The sequence below is a fragment of the Cryptomeria japonica genome, chromosome 1, assembly GCF_030272615.1.
Source record: "Cryptomeria japonica chromosome 1, Sugi_1.0, whole genome shotgun sequence".
Lineage (NCBI taxonomy): Eukaryota > Viridiplantae > Streptophyta > Pinopsida > Cupressales > Cupressaceae > Cryptomeria > Cryptomeria japonica.
This window is the reverse complement of record NC_081405.1, coordinates 258,980,145-259,001,837: the sequence shown is the minus strand read 5'-3', so window position 1 is coordinate 259,001,837 and position 21,693 is coordinate 258,980,145. Positions and strand designations below refer to the sequence as shown.

Here is a 21,693-nt window from a genome sequence, read left to right as displayed (position 1 = left end):
CGTAAGGGAGTGCAAGGAATATCAACAAAACAAGGAGGAGCATGTGTTCCCAACAAGGAGAGTATTTTGATGGATTTCATCACCGGATTACCAAAGGCTCAAGGTAAGGATTGTTTATATGTGGTGGTAAATAAACTCACTAAATATACTCATTTTCATGCCATGCCATCCAAATTTAGGGCACCTCAAGTGGCAGATCTGTTCTTTAGGGAAATTTTCAGACTTCATGGACTGCCAAAAACAATTTGAGTGGACAGCAGGTTCCTTAGTTTGTTTTGGTAGGAATTGTTCCGTTTGGCAGGGACAGAATTAACACCAAGTACTAGCTACCATCCACAAACTAACGGGCAAACTGAAATCGTGAATAAGTGGATTGAAGGCTCCATAAGGAACTACATTATAGGGCAACAAACAGCATGGATTAAATGGTTCAGTTGGGTGAGTATTGCTACATTACCTCTTACCATATGTCTATTGTTATGATCCCCTTTCAAGCTCTCTGTGAGTATAATGCTGTTTCATTTATGGATCTCATAATTACTGATAGTAGAGTGCCAAGCGCAAAGGATATGGTGCAGCAAAGTAAAGATATTATAGAGTCCCTTAGAGAGAACTTACAGCAAGCCCAAAATCAACAAAATTTGTATGCTGATAGACATCGAACCGAAAGGTCATTTGAGGTTGGGGACCTGGTGTTCTTCAGGTTGCAGCCCTGCTGTCAATCTTCAATCAAGGGAAGTGGGGCAGAAAAGCTGAAACCACGTTCCTATGGACCTTATAAGATGGTAAGGAGAGTAGGACAGGTTGCTTATGAGCTGGAATTACCATCTAGCAGCAGAATTCACAACACATTCCATGTCTCTTGACTTAAGAAAGCGCTGGGACAACAGATTGTACACTCCTTGGAGCTGCCACCACTTGATTATGAGGGCAAATTAATATTGGAACCAGAAACAGTGTTGAATGTGAAGGAGAAGAGGCCTAGGAACAAAGTAATTCCAGAGTACTTGGTGAAGTGGAAAGGACTCCCACCAAAAGATGCAACTTCAGAGGGGATATACATTTTTTTAACATCTCAATTTAAAATTGCTTGAGGTCAAACAGTTAGAAGATGGGAGGATTGTGATGATCTCGATTTGAGAAGGCCCATTGGGCCCCATGGTGTTTCTCAACACCCATCTTTTGTGAGTTTTGATTTTAAATAAATTTGGTATTTTATAGACAAATGAAATCGCCTAAAATTCCCTTATTGGCTTAGGCTGACTTGTGGTAATCTATTAATAATTAATTAAATAATTTGTTGGGACGACCTTGGGACGGTGGGTACTCCAACACAGCATAGGATCTTTTTATAGATATTTGTTGATTCTTTTTAATATGCTTGGTTTTTGGTTGAAGTGCAGAGCACTGCAAGATCGTGGAATACGATCTAAGAGGTGCGATGATACCCCTGTCCTCTTTACCCTTCAATTCTGAGTGAATGATACTTTTCTGTCACCCATTGAATCATATCTCATCTCCACATTAGTTTGTGGCTATTGTGGCACAAGGACACAAAGTATTTGGAAGGGGTCGTGTAAGTTTGGACCGGCAAACCGAGATCGTTTGGAGCTTCAGGCAAATGTGACCAATCTGGCCTCGCCTTTGTCTTCAACAAGGCTCGAGCTCTTCTTCGCTAGGAATACTGGAAGGAATTGTGGGATACTTCTCCGCAACTGTGGCCAGAGTGATGTGAATTTATTCCTTATTCATGCCAATACGAAATCACCTAAATAAATGAATAAGGCACACACTGTATTCTAAGGTTTACTGGCAGTGACAGAGTCACTAAACGAAAGGAGCTGTAACCATCTTGAGATCGAACAGAAGCTATTAAGGGTGTTGTTTATAATTAGGGCCTGGCGGATTCCAATTGCCTTGGGCAACATTGGAATCCGCCTAAGGGGACCAGCCCCTTCTCCAATATATGGGGTCAGGTCCTATACCCTTCGACCACTCCAAAAGGTCCCCATGCTACTCCTTGATAGGACCGACCTATCCTCTACAAACAAAGGAAATTAAATAAATTAATTTGCAAATTAAAAGGGTAAAGCCGACTTGGTTAGGGGTGTTTGATCTCCTATAAATAAAGCATACGTTCTTCACAACATGAAAAAAAGTAGCTCAAGTAAAAAGGCGAAATACAAATGCAAGATAAGCGAACTTCTTTGTGAACACAGCGAACTTCATTCATGCACAGCAGATCACAGCGAACTCTTTTTATTACCAGTTAGGTGGCAGCGAACTCCACTTATGTGTAGCAAATCACCAATTAGATCACAGCAGACAAAAAAGCTATCATTGAACCAGTGATCATGATTTGCAGCCCTAGTCCTTTGTGGCATCTTCTCTGTGACTGCAACTTCTATACTTCAGATAAGTGTGTAACTATCAATTGAATCAAAACCATAATCAGATCTGAGGATCTTTTCTGGCTAGGTTTTTCCTCTTAGGAGGTTTTCCTAGGGTATCTTTGTCTTGTCTTTTTGCATTCATTTTTACTATGCTTAAATCTGAAAATCAATAAGTCTAATTAAACCTAGTTAGAAACAAATTCTGATTTTCTGAGTGTTATCTAATCTGAAAGTACTAAAATTAACATGGTATCAGAGCTATAGGTTAGATCAATCTTCAGATTTGGAATTCGGTACGCCTTTATTTCCAGATTGTTGTCGCATTTGCAGGTCAGGTCAATGGGGCTGAAAGTTGAAGATAGGCTTGATGGGAATCTCAATTTCACTGCATGGAAAGTTCGAATCAAATTGGCTCTAGAGGAAGAAGATCTTCTCCAATTCATAGAAGCGAAAGAGCTAACTAAGCCTACAGATGCTGCCGAACTAAAACAATTCAAAAAGGATGTCAAGGCCAGGAAGATTCTCATTGATTCAGTCAAAGACCACCTAGTCACCTCTATTGCCTCATTTACCACTGCAACGGAAATGTTCAACCATCTACAAGGTACATATGAAGTTAACAATCTCAGTAGGGCAATTACTTTAAGACAGCAACTACTTAATATCAAAATGGCTAAAGAAGATTCTGTTATTTCCTACTTTATGAGAATTTCAGAACTAAAGAATCAGCTAGGTTTAATTGGCCATAACATGGAAGACAAAGACTTTGTCATGATTGCCCTAAATGGTCTACCTCACTCATGGGAGTCATTTATCCAAACCATAAGTGGCAGGACTGAGCTACCTACCCTTGATCGTCTTAAGAATGATTGCATCCAAGAAGAGTCTCGCCTCATCACAAGGGGGCAAACCAAAAGCCCCCATGTAGATGATCATCACATGCTTGCAGCTCAATGCAAGAAAGGGGGAAATTGGAAGAAACCTTGTCCAAAAAGAAATAGGGATTTCAGACCATTTAGTTCCCAACACCCTTGGAAGAAACCAAGAGATACCTCACGTGTTCGATGCTTTAGATGTGACAAATTTGGTCACTATGCTAAAGAATGTCAAAATAACCCTAACCAAAGTGAAGCCAACCTAAATGAAGTCTCAGAACAAAATGATGACTTCTTATTCATCTCCGCTCTATGTAGCAGTGTTCCTTCAAATAGCAATACATGGTTGATTGACAGGGGTGCCTCCAGACACATCACAGGTTACTATGATCACCTTTCAGGCTTAGTTGAAAAAGATACCAGCCTTCACGTGGTAATTGGTGATGACGCTCGTTACTCGATAAGAGGTTCTGGCTATACTTCCCTGAATTTAGATTCTAATATTTCCTTGCATCTCAGTGATATCTTTTTTGTTCCTGGAATTAAAAGAAATCTAATTTCCATTTCTGCTCTAGAAGATAAAGGTTATCAAATTGCATTTTCTGAGGGAAAAGTTCTTGCTTGGCCTAAGAAAGCTAGTTTTAAATCTGCTCGTATAATTGGTCATAGATATGATAGTCTTTATAAGCTCTCTACTAACCCTATTCAAGCCCTCATTAATGAGGCTCCGGAATCCTGTGAGTTATGGCATAGAAGACTTGGACATTTGCATTATCAAGCTCTTCCATCCCTTGAAAGATTAGTCAAAGGTATGCCTAAACTTAGTCAAATTCATGATAACACTTGTAAAGGTTGTGCTATAGGCAAAAATGTTAAAAGTCCATTTCATAAAAGTGAAAATAGAGCTAAAGACAAACTAGAACTTGTTCACTCTGATTTATGTGGTCCTATGTCTATAGCATCTCCTAGTGGATTTCTTTATTACGTAATCTTCATAGATGATTTTCCTAGGAAAACTTGGATCTACTTCTTGAAATCTAAAAAATCTGATGAAGTCTTAAGTAAATTTAAAGAGTTTAAAGCATTAACTGAAAACTCCTATGGTAAAAGAATTAAATGTTTAAGATCTGACAATGGAGGTGAGTACACCTCCGGTAGCTTTTATGATTTTTGTGTTGAGTCAGGAATTAAGAGAGAGTTTTGTGTTCCATACAACCCTCAACAAAATGGTGTTGCTAAAAGAAAAAATAGGACTATTATGGAAGCTGCAAAGGCTATGATCCACGATCAAGACTTGCAGACCTTTCTATGGGCTGAGGCTTCTAGAACAGCAGTGTATATCCAGAATAGATGTCCTCATTGTGTTCTAAAGAACATGACCCCGAAAGAAGCCTTCACAGGATCCAAACCAGACATTAGTAACCTCATAATCTTTGGAAGCCCCGTGTATGTTCATGTGCCCAAAGAAAAGCAATCAAAGTTGGAACCCTCCGGAAAAAAAGGCATGCTAGTCGGGTACAGTGAATCCTCCAAGGCATTCAGGATTCTCATCCCAAGGCAAAGGTACGTTGAGGTAAGTAAGGATGTTACATTTGAAGAAGACATTGCTTTTAAGAAATCGAAAGGTTCTTGTGTTATTGATGAAGTTAATGACAATCAAAATATAAATGTTGATTCTAACCTTGAGATTCAGAGGCAGCAAGTCGAACCTCCTCCTCAAGATGATCATGATGATCCTCCAGAGCCCATGAATCCCACTGATATTCCTAGTGACATTGTCATTACCAAAAAGAGGCCTCTTTGGGTAAGGAACACCATTCAAGAAGCTGAAAGATTTGCTGCTCCCAAAGGCACCTTCCGTGAAACTAAGAGACCTCAGGTATCCTCCAACTACGTTTCTTTGATGTGCAATCTCATTGAAACTGAACCTTGCAATGTTGAAGAAGCCTTAATTCATCATGCCTGGAAGCTTGCTATGGATGAAGAATATCAGTCAATCATCAAGAATGATGTGTGGGACATTGTGCCCAGACCCAAAGGTAAATCTGTTGTTTCCTCTAAATGGTTATTTAAAATTAAACATAATGCTGATGGTAGTATTGAAAAATATAAGGCTAGATTTGTAGCTCGTGGTTTTTCTCAAAAGGAAGGCATAGACTATGAAGAAACATTTGCTCCTGTTGCTAGATATACTTCCATTAGAACGATAATAGCCATTGCTGCTGCTAGGGGTTGGAAACTACATCAGATGGATGTTAAGACTGCCTTCCTCAATGGTGTCATTGAGGAAGAAGTCTATATTGAGCAACCTGAGGGGTATGAGATTCAAGATAGATTAACCCATGTGTGCAGGTTAAAGAAAGTTTTGTATGGTCTTAAACAAGCTCCTCGTCCTTGGTATGAAAGAATTGATAAATACTTGCTAAGTCTAGGCTTTTGTAAAAATGATGCTGACTCTAACATATACTTTAAGGTAGCCAATGATGAAATGCTAATTCTAGTTCTTTATGTGGATGACTTATTCCTTACTGGTAAAGATGAACTTATTATTAGATGCAAGAAAGAACTAGCTTCAAAATTTGAAATGAAAGATTTAGGTCTAATGCATTATTTCCTAAGTCTAGAATTATGGCAAAGATCTAACGAAATTTTTCTAAGTCAAGGAAAGTATACTATTGACATTTTGAAAAAATTTAGAATGATGGATTGTAAACCCATGTCTACTCCTATGGAATCTAACTTAAAGAAGTTAAGTGTTTCTGCAGCTAACTCTGAATTTGCAGATCCATCCGAGTACCGGCAGTTGATTGGATCACTGATGTATCTAGTTAACACTAGACCAAACATATGTTTTGCTGTGAATGCTCTCAGCCAGTTCAGGAGCTTGCCCAAACATGTTCATCTTGTTGCAGCCAAGCATATCCTAAGATACTTGCGAGGCACAGTTGGTTTTGGGCTGAAGTATCCACTTAACACTCCAATAACCTTGGAAGGTTATTCTGATGCAGACTGGGCTGGAAGCGTCACAGACAAGAAAAGCACCTCCGGTATTTGTTTTAGCTTGGGTTCTGCAGTGATCTCTTGGGCTTGCAGAAAACAATCCTCAGTGGCATTGAGTACTGCTGAAGCTGAGTATATTGCAGCAAGTGTAGCTTCCAGAGAAACAGTGTGGCTTCGTAAGCTTCTTGTTGGGCTGTTTGGTCAGCCATGGGATCCTACAGTTATTCATTGTGATAACCAAAGTTGTATTAAAATGTCTATGAATCCAGTGTTTCATGACAGGTCAAAACATGTGGAAACCCATTATCATTTCATTCGGGATATGGTGCAAAGAGGTGCTATTCAGTTGAAGTATGTCAGCACTGATGAGCAGGTTGCAGATATTCTTACCAAGCCTCTATCCAAAGTGAAGTTTGTGTACTTCAGGGACAAACTTGGTATTGTGGAAAATGAAACCCTAATTGAGAGGGAGTCTCAATTTCAGTGATACTTTGTATTGTATCAAACCACCCTCTGCGGGCAATGTAAGGTGGTATTGTAAACTTCTCAGGGAGAAGTATAATTATTAACCATCCTCTGCGGGCAATGTAAGATTAACCACCCTCTGCAAGCAATGTAAGGTGGTATTGTAAACTTCTCAGGGAGAAGTGTAATTAGTAACCATCATCTGCGGGCAATGTAAGATGGTATTGTAAATGTTAAACCATCCTCTGCAGGCAATGTAAGATGGTATTGTAAAACTTCTCAGGGAAAAGTGTAATTGTTAAACCATCCTCTGGGGGCAATGTAAGATGGTATTAGTGTAATTGTCAACCATCCTCTGTAGGCAATGTAAGATGGTAGAAAAGATCCTCTCCACCCTCTGCAGGCAATGTAAGATGGTAGAAAAGATCCTCTCCACCCTCTGCGGGCAATGCAAGGTGGATCCAGTCTATGCTTGTGTGCAAGACGGAAGATTATGGTTATGATTCTCTGCACTAATTAAGAGGGAGTGTTGTTTATAATTAGGGCCTGGCGGATTCCAATTGCCTTGGGCAACATTGGAATCCGCCTAGGGACCAACCCCTTCTCCAATATATGGGGTCAGGTCCTATACCCTTCGGCCACTCCAAAAGGTCCCCACGCTACTCCTTGATAGGGCCGACCTATACTCCACAAACAAAGGAAATTAAATAAATTAATTTGCAAATTAAAAGGGTAAAGCCGACTTGGTTAGGGGTGTTTGATCTCCTATAAATAAAGCATACATTCTTCACAACATGAAAAAAAAGTAGCTCAAGTAAAAAGGCGAAATACAAATGCAAAATAAGCGAACTTCATTCAGAACATAGCGAACTTCTTTGTGAACACAACTAACTTCATTCATGCACAGCAGATCACAGCAAACTCCTTTTATTACCAATTAGGTGGCAGCAAACTCCACTTATGTGCAGCAGATCACCAATTAGATCACAGCAGACAACAAAGCTATCATTGAACCAGTGATCATGATTTGCAGCCCTAGTCCTTTGTAGCATCTTCTCTATGACTGCAACTTCTATACTTCAAATAAGTGTGTAACTATCAATTGAATCAAAACCATAATCAGATCTGAGGATCTTTTCTGGCTGGGTTTTTCCTCTTAGAAGGTTTTCCCAGGGTATCTTTGTCTTGTCTTTTTGCATTCATTTTTACTATGCTTAAATCTGAAAATCAATAAATCTAATTAAACCTAGTTAGAAACAAATCCTGATTTTCTGAGTGTTATCTAATCTGAAAGTACTAAAATTAACTAAGGGTGGAGCCTACTGAATATCATGGGATAGTAAGGCAAAGGATAGCTGACTTCCAACGCCAATAAACCGATCTATCCCTGCCACCAGTATACATGAGCATTATAAGTACTGTGCTGATTAATTGATGTAAGTCTGTCTAGACTTGAAAGTTGTATATTTCTGAGCTTCAGTAATAATTAAGTCTGGAACATTTGTCGTCTAAACTGTCTGATTCACAATCTGCATTTGTAAGTGGTAATAATTTTGAGAAAGGAAATAGAAATTTTTATTGCAAATAAGCCAGGGATATTTCACCAACATTCTACAAACATATTTCATATTTTTATAACTGCATTTTGATTAAAATTTATGTTTTTTTCAAAGAATTTTTTCCAATCTTTTTTCTCATTAAACAACCCTCGAGAAATAACAGAAACCAAAATATAAAAAATAAAAAATGTGTGAGGATATTGAAAAAGTATCCAATAATGTAAGTGTGTGTATATATATAGAGAGAGAGAGAGAAAGAGAGATGTATGTGTATGTATATGGCTTTTGCCTAGTGATCAAAACTTGATATGGGTACTTGACATGCTAAATATATATATATAGAGAGAGAGAGAGAGGTAGAGGCTTTTGCTAGTGATAGAAACTTGAGATGGGTACTTGGCATGCTAAAACCCAAGCTTAAACCCTGTCGAGCATGGAACTTTTACTTGAATTTGCGAGTTCAACAAAAATTTAATTTAACAAAAATTGAATCAGAATCCCAAAGCTCTCTTGTGATGGATGATTGAACCAAACTGAGTGTTTCAAATTTTCCAGTTTTCTAGTTTTGGCGTACACAATTATTCCAGACGCCATTGCCTTAACACGTATAATTTGACAGATTACGAACAAAAATTAGAACACCGAACGTGTTTGGGAGCTATGCCTCGTTGATTTGTTTCCGTGGCTTAAGATGAAGGAGCCGCACGAAACCCTATTTTTATTTACTTTTTATATAAAATTAATTTCAAAACAGCTTACCTTCATCTGGCTCTTGACTTGGTCTTCCTTTCTCCCAAAGGCCTCGGCAAGCGCTCTAATAATGGCGGCATCACCAATTCCAAGCTCCACCCCTTCGTGAGCAGGTGCCACCTTATTCGCCGATAAATAAACCACGGGCAACAAATCCCCGGGCGTTGTGGCCATCACGGTTCGAAACGCATTGCACAAAATTTCCGTAATGGCGATTCTGCCGGACTCGTTGGAAATCAAATCCAGTGCACGGGCAAGAAACAAAAATGGTACATTATCGCCGTCTTTCCAGAATGCAGCCGCCCTCGGGTCGAAGTCCGCCGCCTTCTTTGTAAGCAGCGCAATTTTATCATCCACAGAAGGGGGTGCAACATTTTTATTCTGCGAAGCTTCTTCGGCAATAACGGCCTTCTTTACCTCTTCTGCTTTAGCCTGGTGCTTCAATGGCGGGCGGCCCTTTTTCTCCGCGGCCGCCCTGGCGGCTCCCATGAGAACGTCAGCCACGCTCTTTCCGGCCATTGGTTTGGCGCTCATTAAAGCACGGCCTCTGCTGTAAGAAAGCGCTGATAAGACAGTGGGATTTAAGGCTGAAACGAGTCTGCAAGTAAACGGCGTGCGAATGGTTGTAATGGAGTGCAGGATGGGAACCCTCAACATTTAGAGTTGAGAGAAAGGAATGAGATTCAAACCCAAGTGGACGTAAGCCCGGGGTTTTGAGTCTCACTGTGTCGGGATTCGAACCGCGGGAAATTAGACTGCATTTTTATCGTAGTTTTTAATTTTGTAAGAGAGGAGGGTTTTGATATTTGTTCTCTTTTCCCGCCGTAACGATAGAATTCGCGATCTTTCTGCTTGCTTAAATGTTATGTTTACACAATACATATTTTAACATTCACAATGTTAAAAATAGTCTTATGGGACATTAGAGTTATCTTATTTAAACAATTTTTTTAGTAAAATAGTCATTGTAAGCTTCACATTCTGAGATAAAGTGTTTCTTTTATTCGGATATCCCTATTATGTAAAGCACAAATCTTTTCCTCTCATTCTTCTTTGGGCCTTTTCCATCTACTTATTTCAAATTAGAGATGGTGTGAACTAGTCCTAAATTGAGCTAAAAAAACTTCACTCACCGAGGTATGTTTGCCCATGTGTATGCCTTTTGCTCGTGATCATAAGTGGGGTTAAATTTATCAAAATAACATTTATTTTTCTTTAACATTTTTTCACATAAATTTGCAAAGTTTATCTATAACAAAGGCTTTTATTTCTTTATTATTATTTTGACAAATACTTAGGTGAATGTCTCATTTGCTTAACCACTTGACATTTTGTTTCATCTTGGACTTATTTCTCCCTATCAAGACTTCATTGATGATAGCCTTAGGTCATCTATGTGTCTCCTTGTTCAACTTTTTTAAAATAACTTATGAGACACACTATAGCAATGGCTTCAATAGGGAAGATACTCATTTCAGTAAGAAGAATCTCATAAAGTACTTTGAGTTTGCAATCTACTTGTGATCGTGTTTTTTAATACTCTCTATTTGCTTCCATTTTACCATGGAAGTGTTGCTAGCCTATAATTCACAATTGTAAAGAATTATTGGAGTAACTAAAAGCCCAAAAAGAATATACATAGTTTTATAATCTCGTATCTTTGCCTTCTTGTTTTTGTTTTGCAAAGTATATAGCACTCTCCACCCTCCCAAAGTTCTCTTCCTTTTGAGAGTATCCCGATTGAGTTTGTTATTGAAGTTAATGCCAATATTTTTTTACTTTGTTACTTCCACTAGAATATTCCCTTTAAAATAAAAGTTGAGCAACTTTAGTTTTTTCTTTTATTGGAGAAGATCGTGATCTTCTTCCTTGCAAAATTGCATTGAGGCATATAAATGGTCTCACAAATATCATGCAGGTCTAGAAAACAAGATGAGATAATTTGTGTACAAGAGAAACCTCATTACATACTCTCTGAAAGCAATATTGCATCTTCTTTGCATGTTTAGCTATTCTTCTAGTTTGCCAATACAGAGATCATAAATTGTAGGAGAAATAAGACACTTTTTTTTAACACCTATATTTACTAAAAGTTTCCTTTGCATAAACTTCCTAATAAAACCTACAAGCAACCCTCCTATAGTTATCTAGGATGCCAAGATCCTTCCTTGTACACCATAATTTTCTCTTAGGAAATGTATCAAAAGCCTTCTTGAAGTTAACAAAATGGTAATCAGCTTCATTTTTGTCCAAACTTTTTCAATGATGTGTGTCAAAGTGATGTCATGGTATATAATCAAAGTGCTTTGATTTAAAATTTGTGTCCCATTTTGCTTTCTTACCTTTTCTTTTACTCACTTGACAATCCTATGCTCAACCATGCTTTTTGCAAATAAGGGATTTGAACCTAATGGTTTAGAAATTTGAAGTATTGATAGTAGAGGTTACAAAACTTGAGCAAGGGTCACTTGAGGTATTGTAACTCACTTTGTAGTGTAGATTATTGTTGTTTGCAATAGTTTGATTGTTAATTAATCCAATAAATTAAATTATCAAGTTAATTTTTTTCATTCAAACTGATATGAACAATTGATAACATTGTGAGAACAAGTTATGTGTCATATGTTGCAACATATTCAAAAGTCCAGTAGTTAATCACTTGTAGGCATTGTCTTGTCATTGATCGGTAACATGTAGCAACTATTGTATAGTTAAATTTCCTTTCAACATTGTTGTGCTTTCAATTTAGTTTGTTGCTTCCAATTAATCTTCTATACACATTTGTTATAACTTAGAGAGCCCTTAGTTGGACATACAATGCTAACATCATCTAAGAAGATATATCCCTTCTTGATAATTAAATAAACCCCTTTAAGATAATAGGCTACTTGATAAGGGATTTGTTAGTTCATTGGGCCATATATGCATGATTTTTTTTGCATCAACCTATTAGTTAAACACTTTTGGCACCATTGTCAAGGACGATGTTGAGGTTTAGGACCTCTAAGTTTAGGTTTCCTTACATGTTATTTGATTTCGTTAGTTATAAGTTTTTTTTTCCAACATTAGAGTAATAGATTTTTGAGATATACTTCAAACCATTTACTAACAAAGTGTATGAAGATGATCCTTAAAGCTCAACCTTCATTGTATGTAGCAACAAAGGGATGCCTTAGGAAGATTCCTTCCATCCATCCTGTAGTGCCCCTCCATGATTATACTCTATGATAGTTATGATAGATGTTGATCAACTCTTCTCATGTCTTGATACTTCTTGTTTCATGCTTTTCTCTTTCTTATTTTGAGATGCTTCTACATATAAGTGGATACAATACGGTATTTATGATGATGATTCTAGATTTAGGGCTACTAGATGATGTTAGGGTTTACTGTTTCATGGACTTATTGATAAAGCATTTCTTAGATGATATGGTTTATGTTTACCACTTTTGATGTTATATCTTGTGCTAACTCTAACTTTGATAGTCTTATTGGATATGGATTATGGTTCTTTGATTATGCTATGTCTATGTTTATGTTATTTTATTGTCTGCAAGTGTGTAAGGGATGATATCACATCACTCATCATGAGAAGGACACGATGTTATAATTCTCTTTCACCTGACTACACTGATATGATGAATATGTTTGTGTGTGTGTGTGTGTGTGTGTGTGTGTGCATATTTATCCCTAGATGATGTTGTGCAAGATTGCAAGTACTAGGCACCGACTTCACGTAGTGTCATAGGATTGAGCATGCATCCTTTCCCAATTTTAGTTGATCGAAGGTAACACTAAGGCCCTACCACACGTAACCCTAGTTCGTGTCTTAGTTTTGACCCTTGTCTTGATTGCTTTACCTTTGGTTTAATCTATGCAAGCTCATATACGTATGTATTTATCTTCATCTACATATGTATACGAGCTTGCAAGCTCATATACGTATGTGTTTATCTTCATCTTGAATACATACATATATGTACTTGCATATTCATGTATTCTTATTATTATTCTTACTTTGTACATATACGTACTTACGTATTCATGTATACATGGGATATACATAAATATATCTAGACACACACACACACATATGAACCAAGGGGAAACTTTGCAATGGTGAGAATGTTAGTTTAAAACCAAATAAACATGAATATTCAAATAAAACATAAAAACCTTATACCTTTGCAAGTAAGTCCACTTGTTCCTCCGATTGGACCTTTGATGAAGTTGAGAATGTACCCCTTTCCAACTTGTTTGGATTGGTCCTATGATAGGATTAGGATCGCTCTCCACACATAACAACAATATGGGTGATAGCTTGATGGATTAGTGGATAATTGGCTAAGTGTGGAGCAAAATGGCTATAATGTGGATACTATGGAAATGATTCTAGCTCTATTCTAACAACTTAAAATTGCAAATGAAGGGGAGGAGACCCCAATTTACAAATTAGAGGGAGGAGAAATGGAGGTTCAAGATTGATTTGTGATGAAGGGCTAGAATTGAAGGAAAGTAATCGAAGGGATTGAGAGGACAAAATGTGGAGGCCAAGAGATTTGCCATAAAAAAAATTCTTGTATCCACACTCCTCGAGGTACGTGAGAAAGAGATCTCTGAGTACTTCGGGAGAATAAAAAGGAATTTAAAATTCTTTGGGAAGTGAGGGTGCATAGGAAAGTGGGAGATTTTGAAATCCTTGAAATGACCCAAGTTGGTGTATTTAAGGTTTGGAAGGTAGAAGGGGAAAGCCATTTATGGAAAATGGTTGACTTATTGCTAATCATGGGGATTATGAATGTGCAAATGATTAGCAAGAGGGATTAAGTGGAATAATGAAGAATTAGGGAGCAAGTGGAAATGTTAGGAGACAAGAGGAGAGAGAATGAGTGGAGGAATTAAAAATTGGAGAATAATGATAATGAGGCTTCTAGAAGAATTAATTAGTTTAAGTGGGAATTAGAATAAGTGATTTATAGGAATTACTTTAGTCAAGTTAATTAATTAAAATTAATTAACTAATATGGATTTAGAAGAATTAATTGTTTGGTTGACTTTAGAAGAATAGGAAATCTGACAGGATTAATTAAAATTAATTTGATTAACTCTAAAAAGAATGAGAATAAAATAATTAAATAAATTAATTATGTAGAAAAGATAATTTAGTTAAATATTTAATTTAATTAATTTGAAACGTCTACAACACACACACACACACACACACACATGTATCTATGCATACACATAAATATATAAATGTGTGTGTGTTAACCATACTCAATAAAGCGTACATACCCTACCCCCTTGTGGGATTTGAACTTATGACCTCTCTCTTTCAAGAACACAAATTCTCCACCACTAGGCCAACTCAAGTTGTACGAGATTATGTTATTATTTTATTAACCACTACTTAATTTTATATTGGCTTGGGTATAAAACCTATATGTCGAATGGTTGTTTTGTATTTATATAATTTTAAAGGCAAGACAGTAGTGTGTTTACAACTCGATAAATATATATATCTTCATCAGGCTTAAAATAAGGAGAATGTTACGAATTTTGAACCATCGTAGTGGCAAGTCAAAAAATGGAAGGCATAACACAGCATGCCTTCCATTTTTATTTGAAAATCACTCAAATCAAAATGAAATAAATCCGAGATGTAGAAAATTGTCTCTTCTCAAAGATTAAAAACAATAATTCTTTTAGAATGAGATTATCTTTTTCCTTCACGGAAAGGGCATTTTTTGAAGAAGGGAAAAATATATATAAATTCGCTCTCTCTCAAAAGAGCTTTTTCATACATATTCGGAAACTTGTTTGCAATCAGCTGGAGTTAATCTACTAAGGCGCCACAGCTTGGGCCATTTCATGGATACTGCAAAGAGATTCGAGGAAGGTGGCATAGTTAGAAAGGAAGGCACATCAAGTCGCATTCCCTCTGCTAATCAAGTCATTTTACTTAATTCAAGCTTAGCAACTCTTTGAGCATCAATTCTTTCCATCTAAGTTTTAAATTGTGAAAGAAAAGTAGAACAATATACTTAGAATCTCCTTACGATATGGTTGAGAATTTAATTATTTGGATAAAGGAAAATAATACATTTATAGTACCTTAAAATTTATGGTTATGATTTTATTTCTTTTGACAGAAAGAGATTTATACACATTGTGTAGTTATATAGTATGGTTATAGTTAATGGTAGTTTGATAAAGAGATTATAATAACACCATATCTTATAATGCTCGATTGTTTCTTCTATAGTAGAAGAATACATTACACTACACATTATAAAGTATGGTTGTGAATGATTCCTTGGGATAGTAGAAAAATTATATACACTATGTAATTTTCAGTAGGGTTATGTTAAATTTGGAATGGGGAAAAATTTATGCCTAAATTGCTTACCATTCATCGCAGTCTTGTAATATAAGCCCAAAGTTGGGACTGCAATTAAACCCTTATAATCTTTGAGGTGCATTTATACTTTAAGTTTACTTGAGAAGAAAATAGAAGAGTTGTTGAGACGTACTTTTAGCTCAGACATTAAGATATACATGAGACGGGTACTATCTTTCAGTTGTAGAAGCTTCTCAAATGACTTGAGATTAACCCCGTAGGTTAAGATGGTTAACTTATCTTTAGTTTGGTAAGAAACGACAGGCAAGAGTAGTTTTTTAGTTCTCTATAATGTGGTTTAGCATATCAATACAATAAAGCACTTAGATATTTTAGTGACAATAGAGTCATGTAAGCATGTTGAATACGAAAACATTAAGAGTACATGAGAGCTAGCATCTCTATCGCATGTCTTGTCTTTTCAAACTAAGGTATTGAATCAAATCCATGATACAAAGATTTTAGAGAGGAACTAGTTAGAATATCTAATTTAAGAATTATCGATTGTTGTTTATTCATATTCATTCATGTGTGGGAAAGGTTGATATGTACTTGTCATAATGGACATTCGTAAATAGAACTTCTCAAATAAAGTGAACCCACATCCTATAATCCCAAGTTGCAGCTAAGTAAGGGTGGAACATTGACTTCTCAATTAAGCGTGAATGCATCTATTCGAAAACCTTTGGCCAAGGTGATGCTCTAATCAAGAGCACCAGACAGTTCCATAGTCTAGATATACATCCTAGTTAGACGTCATACTAATTAGGGGTAGCCTTTAGTGTATGACCGACTAGGGAGATGTGTAGGATTATACACAAGTCTCAGATGGCATTAGATCAACTTCTCGTTACCTCCTTGTGAAGGGTTGGGCCAATCCAATTAGATATGGCACAGGGGCTGGCAAGTTCGTGGTTGGGCGGAAAAACGCCCTGATGATACTTTCCCTCCCCAAATCTTTGGTAAATTTATATATAGAAGATCAGAATGAGCATCTGGAAAAATGTAACCTCTAAACCCCTTTACTCTTCTAATTTGAAATGGTATAAATTTCCAATTGTATCAATTATTTATGCTCGTAGAGTAGATCTTTGCTCTATTCAAGTTTTATGTTTTTAGTTTAAGTTTCCTTTCAGTTTATTATCATGGATATATATATCAATAAAAATTGCAAGTTTTTCCTTTCCTTTTTGTTTCAAAGTTGCAAGAGTTGTAATTTAATTTACATAGATTAGTGTATGTTACACCCAAGGTAGGGTTTTGAGACCCAAATGTAAGAGAATGATTATGTTCTTGTTTTGAAAATAAAAGAATGTTGTTTTCAATACCTTCGATGTTATTTTAATTTATTTTAATTGTTGGAAAAGTATTGGGTAAGAGGGATTTGAATGCATCCCCATTCCTTGAGTTTTAGAGGTTGTTTTTTAAGAAATCTTTGTGTTGTTTTCAGTGACCTTCAAGTATAGTTGTTTTGATTTCTTGTTGAGTAGGTTTTTTTTATATGTTTAATAAATGTACTGCTCTTATTATGGTTATAATCTTATTTATATGTTGTTATTCCCATTTTTTATTCAAACAAAATCAACTTGTGGTGATTTGGTTGAATCGGGTAGTGTAGTTTTATCACAGTTTTGTGGGTTGGGTAGAGATTTTGGAAATAAAATATATATCATTTGATGTTGTGTGAATTCATGTTTTAGACCTTCTATTTTTTTGTTAAATATCAAAAAATACATTTTCATGATGCTCTACAAGATTACATTCAATTTGGTGTTCCTTTATGCAAGTCTAGTTGATCAGTTTTGTTGTTTTCGATTGATTTAGTAAGATTAATTGTGAATCCATTTTTAGATCTGAAATGAATCATTAATACATTTTTGAGGGAATATTGGGATCTTAAATAAATCCTTAATAATTTGGGAGACATTTTAGTTTGAGTCTCGTACTTGTTGTTTGACTCTATTCATTAGTTTAGGTCTTCAAGTCAGTCTAGAGGCTTGTTCTTTAGTTTACATATTCTATTATGCAATTTCCAGAGGTTGTATGAGTGTTTGGTAATGTTTTTATGTTTCTCCCTCTAGTTATATGCATTCATTCATTGTGGTTGGTTGATTTTAGCACGAGTGCATTCAGAGAAAGGAATGTTATGTTGATTCGAAAGTAAGTTATGGTTAAGATTTTGATATAGAACCAATGTAATGTGAATTATATAATCTGATTTATGTATCCAGATATTTGGATTTGGATTGGTGATCAAAAGCCCAATCTCATGCTTTGATGATTATGAATCAACGGATTCAGGACTTAACCCTTTTGTTTTTTATTAATGAAAAAGCAGGTTTTGAAGGGGCCCCGAAACCCTTTACAATCATAACTAAAACAACATAAACAACAAAAGCGACGAGAGACAAAAAAAGAACAAAACCACAAAAAACCATTGAAAAACTAGAGAAAACCCCAAAAAAACCCCATTAAGCCAGCAGGCCTTATAGAATTCAGATTTTTTCCAGGGCTTTTTCCAAGGTGTTGCTAATTTCGAGCAGCTCCCTGATGTTGTCTTTGAGGTTAGGGGGATCCTTAGTGGATGCAGCCACAGCTTTCTTGACGCTGGCCCTGGTTCTCTTCACAGTACCTCCCATCGGAGTAGCATCACCGCTTCCAGTCTGGATGGTCTCATCATCCAGGTCAAGATCCACGACTGGATTCGGAGTGTAGGTATGATCAAAGACCTTGGCGATGTCCTCCAGGTTTTTAGTGATGGTAGAGAGGATACTTGGGATAATGCCCATCAGATTTTTCATCGCTTCTTTTCCCTCTTCCAGTGATTTTACCTTATTCTCCATTTCTTGCTTCCATTTAATCTGCTCTCTATTTTCATCCTCCCTCTTCTCATCCAAGTTTATTCCCTTTTTTCCAAGTTTTTCAGGATCTCATAGGTCCATCTATCGAAATCCATTCTCACCTCAGAGAGTTTCTTGAGGTTATCCAAGGTAAGCCCTTTACCAGCACAATCCTTATCCTCGCTATCCCTATCCTTAGTCAGGTCCTTCTCAGAATCTTTGTTTGTTTCCTTCTTAGAATTCACTTCAGTTTCCTCATTATCCTTGAGATCCACTTCTTCCATTAGATGGCTATTGTCCTTACCAGGGCATTCGCTGAGGATAGGGCTTTCATGACCAAGCTCATTATCCCCACTTTCTTCCTCATTACCCAGCTCCTCGTCTTTCCAGTTGTCTTCACCATTGGAGTCGTCCGTCTCCATTCCGCTGCTTTCCTTAACTACTTCCTTTGTTTCCAACCCAGGAACACTTTTCCATTTTTTGTTGGAGGACGCCTTCTCCTTGCCGGTTTCTCCCTCTTCCATCTTTCTCTTGCCCGGAGAGGCGGAAATCCTCTTATTTTCCAGCAGGGTGAGGGTTTTGCAATGCTCATAAATGAGCAGCAGAAGCCCGCAATGGAGAATCAGGTTGGAAGGGTTATTCCTGTGTTTATTGAGGGACTTGGAGAGGAACCGAAAAAGGTAGTAGGGCAGGGATACCTTTTTGTCGTGTCTAAAATGGTTTAAGAGCATGAAGTGGTAGGTGTGGGCCTTGGAGAAATGTCCTTCAACCGTGATGTATTCCATAATTGCATTCAAAACCCAGCCCCACAACTTCTTGATGTTTGCAACTTCGTAGTAGCCCCCAGTGGCTTTGTCGATTTTAACCCTCTCTTTCTCTTTCCGCAAGAACAGGTTGACTGCGTTGTTGGAGACTTTAAGTTCTCGAAATAAATTAAGCCCAGTGTGGGGCATTTCGGTCACAATGAGTATGAGCCCAGCGTCAAGCTTAAACTTAACTCCATAAATTTTAAAAGAGCCATTAGACCAATTTTCAAAAATCTTAGAAACAACAAGGTTAACCCTACCTTTGTCATAGTCCACGAGCTTCTCCATGAAACTGGTGAGGGAGCCCTTCTCCAATTTCACCCAGACTTTTGGCATCGCTTTCCAAGTCAACGAATTGTCTGGTTCTTCCCGCCTTAGGTCTCCTCCCATCTTCGAAAACGGGCTATCTGCTCTGTTTCTCTGCAAATTAAAACCTTTTTTCTCGATGTTGCTCAAGTTTTTGAACTGAGTAACCCACAAAGCGTGCGCCAGATTATTAAAGGTAGTTGAAGATCTGTCGCAACGCCGAGTAATGATGGCCTTTCCAGCAAGGCATAAATGATACTTTTTACTTGTCATGATTAAATTGTCCTTCTCTCCCTATATAACGATCCTTTCTAAGGAACTCTTTAATGTTTAAATTGAGATCCTCCTCGTGCCAAATCATTTAGGAGTCAGAGTTAACCCCAATGTTCGCTAAACAATCCACAACACTATTTTGTTCTTTGAAAGCGTGTTGAATAATAATTTCTTTGAAACTTGCAATGATCTCCCTAGCTTTCATGATGATATTTTTAATAGACCAAGAAGGCTCTGATTCCCCCTTTAAACACTTAATGATATTAAGTGAATCTCCCTCAAGCCATAATTTATCATAATTTAGATTTTTAGCTATAATTAAGATGTTCAGGGTAGCAGAGGCTTCGGCAAAATGGCTAGTTTGATTCCCCAGAGGTCCAGCCGCTGCCTTAAGACAATTTCTAGCAAAATTCCTAACAATGCCCCCGTATCCAACTTTACCTGGATTCCCTTTAGAAGCCCCATAAAAGTTAGCCTTAATCCATCCCTGAGGAGGAAAGCACCTGACTAGACCTTCTCTTCCAGTCTCCTTGCTAGAAGTAGTGGTAGAAAGGTTCCACCTATTTTTAAAATCATCTTTAGTAGCAAGTCCCTGATCAATACAATAGAGGCATTCAAAAATACTCCTAAAATTTTTATCTGCCACCACTTTAGGAATAGCCCTTTTATCCCTAAAAATCCTGTTGTTGCGCTCTTTCTAGATATTCCAGATAACAATCGGCAAAGTAAGTCTCCAAGTTTCCACAATTTTAGGATTAGAATTAGGGCAATGCCATTGCTGCCAAGAGTCCCCGAGGGAGTTCGGGAAAACCCAACTCAGGTTCCATCTAGTTAGGATGATTTTCCAAATATCTTGGCTAAAAGTGCATTGATTAAGAATGTGGCAAGCCATCTCTTCTTCCCTGCAGCAAAGAGAACACCTATTAGGAAAAATAATACCTCTTTTATGAAGATTGTCTAGGGTTAATACCTTATTTTGGATGAAAATCTAGAAGAAGATATTGACCTTTGGAACTAACTTCTTGTTCCAAACTTTAGCCCAGATGGGAATTTCTTCCACCGGGTCATTGTGAATAGCAACATTAGAGGAAATAGAATAAATCCCATCCTGGGTTTCCTTCCATATCAATCTGTCATCTTTGTTGTCTCTAGGGATTTTAGCAGAGAGAGCAATCTGAAGGAAATTGAGCCCTGAACATTGCTGGCTAAAATTAATCCAGTTCTCATTTATCCAGTAATCTCTAACCTTTTCACCATACCTACTTTTGAACCAGCCTTTCCAATCTTTAAGGATTGGAATTTCCTCCAGAGGTTTATCCAAGATCCATCTATCTTCCCAAAATCTTATTCTCCTCCCATCCCCAAGGTTCTAAGTTCTACCAGTGACAGCCCAACTTTTAGCAAATTGCACAGCATTCCATATAGCGGATCCTTCAACAGTGAAAGATTTATCAAAGAATTCTTCCTCAGAAGGTTGCATATAGAGATATTTGTTTTTCCAGATAGAGTTCCATTCTCTTTCCTCCCCTTTGAATCTCCATATTTGTTTGGCTAATAAAGCTTTGTTCATAGAACCAATGTCCCTTAAACCCAACCCACCTGAGGCCTTAGGGGAACAGATTTTATTCCAGGCAAGAAGGGGAATTCTATTTTTGACTTCCACTCCTGACCAAAGGAAATTTTTTTGGATTCTTTCAATGGCTTCTACAAACTTTGTGGGGATTTTGAATAGGCTGAGAGCACACACAGGAAGGTTTTGGAGAGTGGCTTTGAGCAGAGTGATTTTGCCTGCTTGACTAAGGACAACCCCTTTCCAACCAACAATTTTCAAGTTAATTATGTCTATCAGCTTGTTCCAGAAGGAGTCCTCAGGCTTAAGACACAGAGGAAGCCCCAGATAAGTAGAGGGAAACTCAGAGATATTGCAACCAAGAATCCTTCCAATCCTTAGTTGCCTTTGGACTGGGGTATTGATGAAAAATAGAGAACTTTTATCCCAATTGATTTTTTGGCCAGAGGCAGATTC

General features: G+C 37.3%; 1 protein-coding gene across 2 annotated transcripts in view; it reads right to left on the bottom strand.

The window, feature by feature from the left end:
- LOC131073776 (DNA ligase 1) overlaps positions 1-9,865 on the bottom strand; it is a 191,382-nt gene extending 181,517 nt beyond the window's left edge. The window contains exon 1 of one of the 2 annotated variants that reach the window (XM_058010272.2): positions 9,052-9,865. In XM_058010272.2, coding sequence (XP_057866255.1) covers positions 9,052-9,699 — 648 coding nt within the window. In that variant the 5' untranslated portion in view covers positions 9,700-9,865. The remainder of the gene's footprint in view (positions 1-9,051) is intronic. The other variant, XM_058010271.2, reaches the window with a different exon arrangement.
- Positions 9,866-21,693: the final 11,828 nt, after the last annotated feature.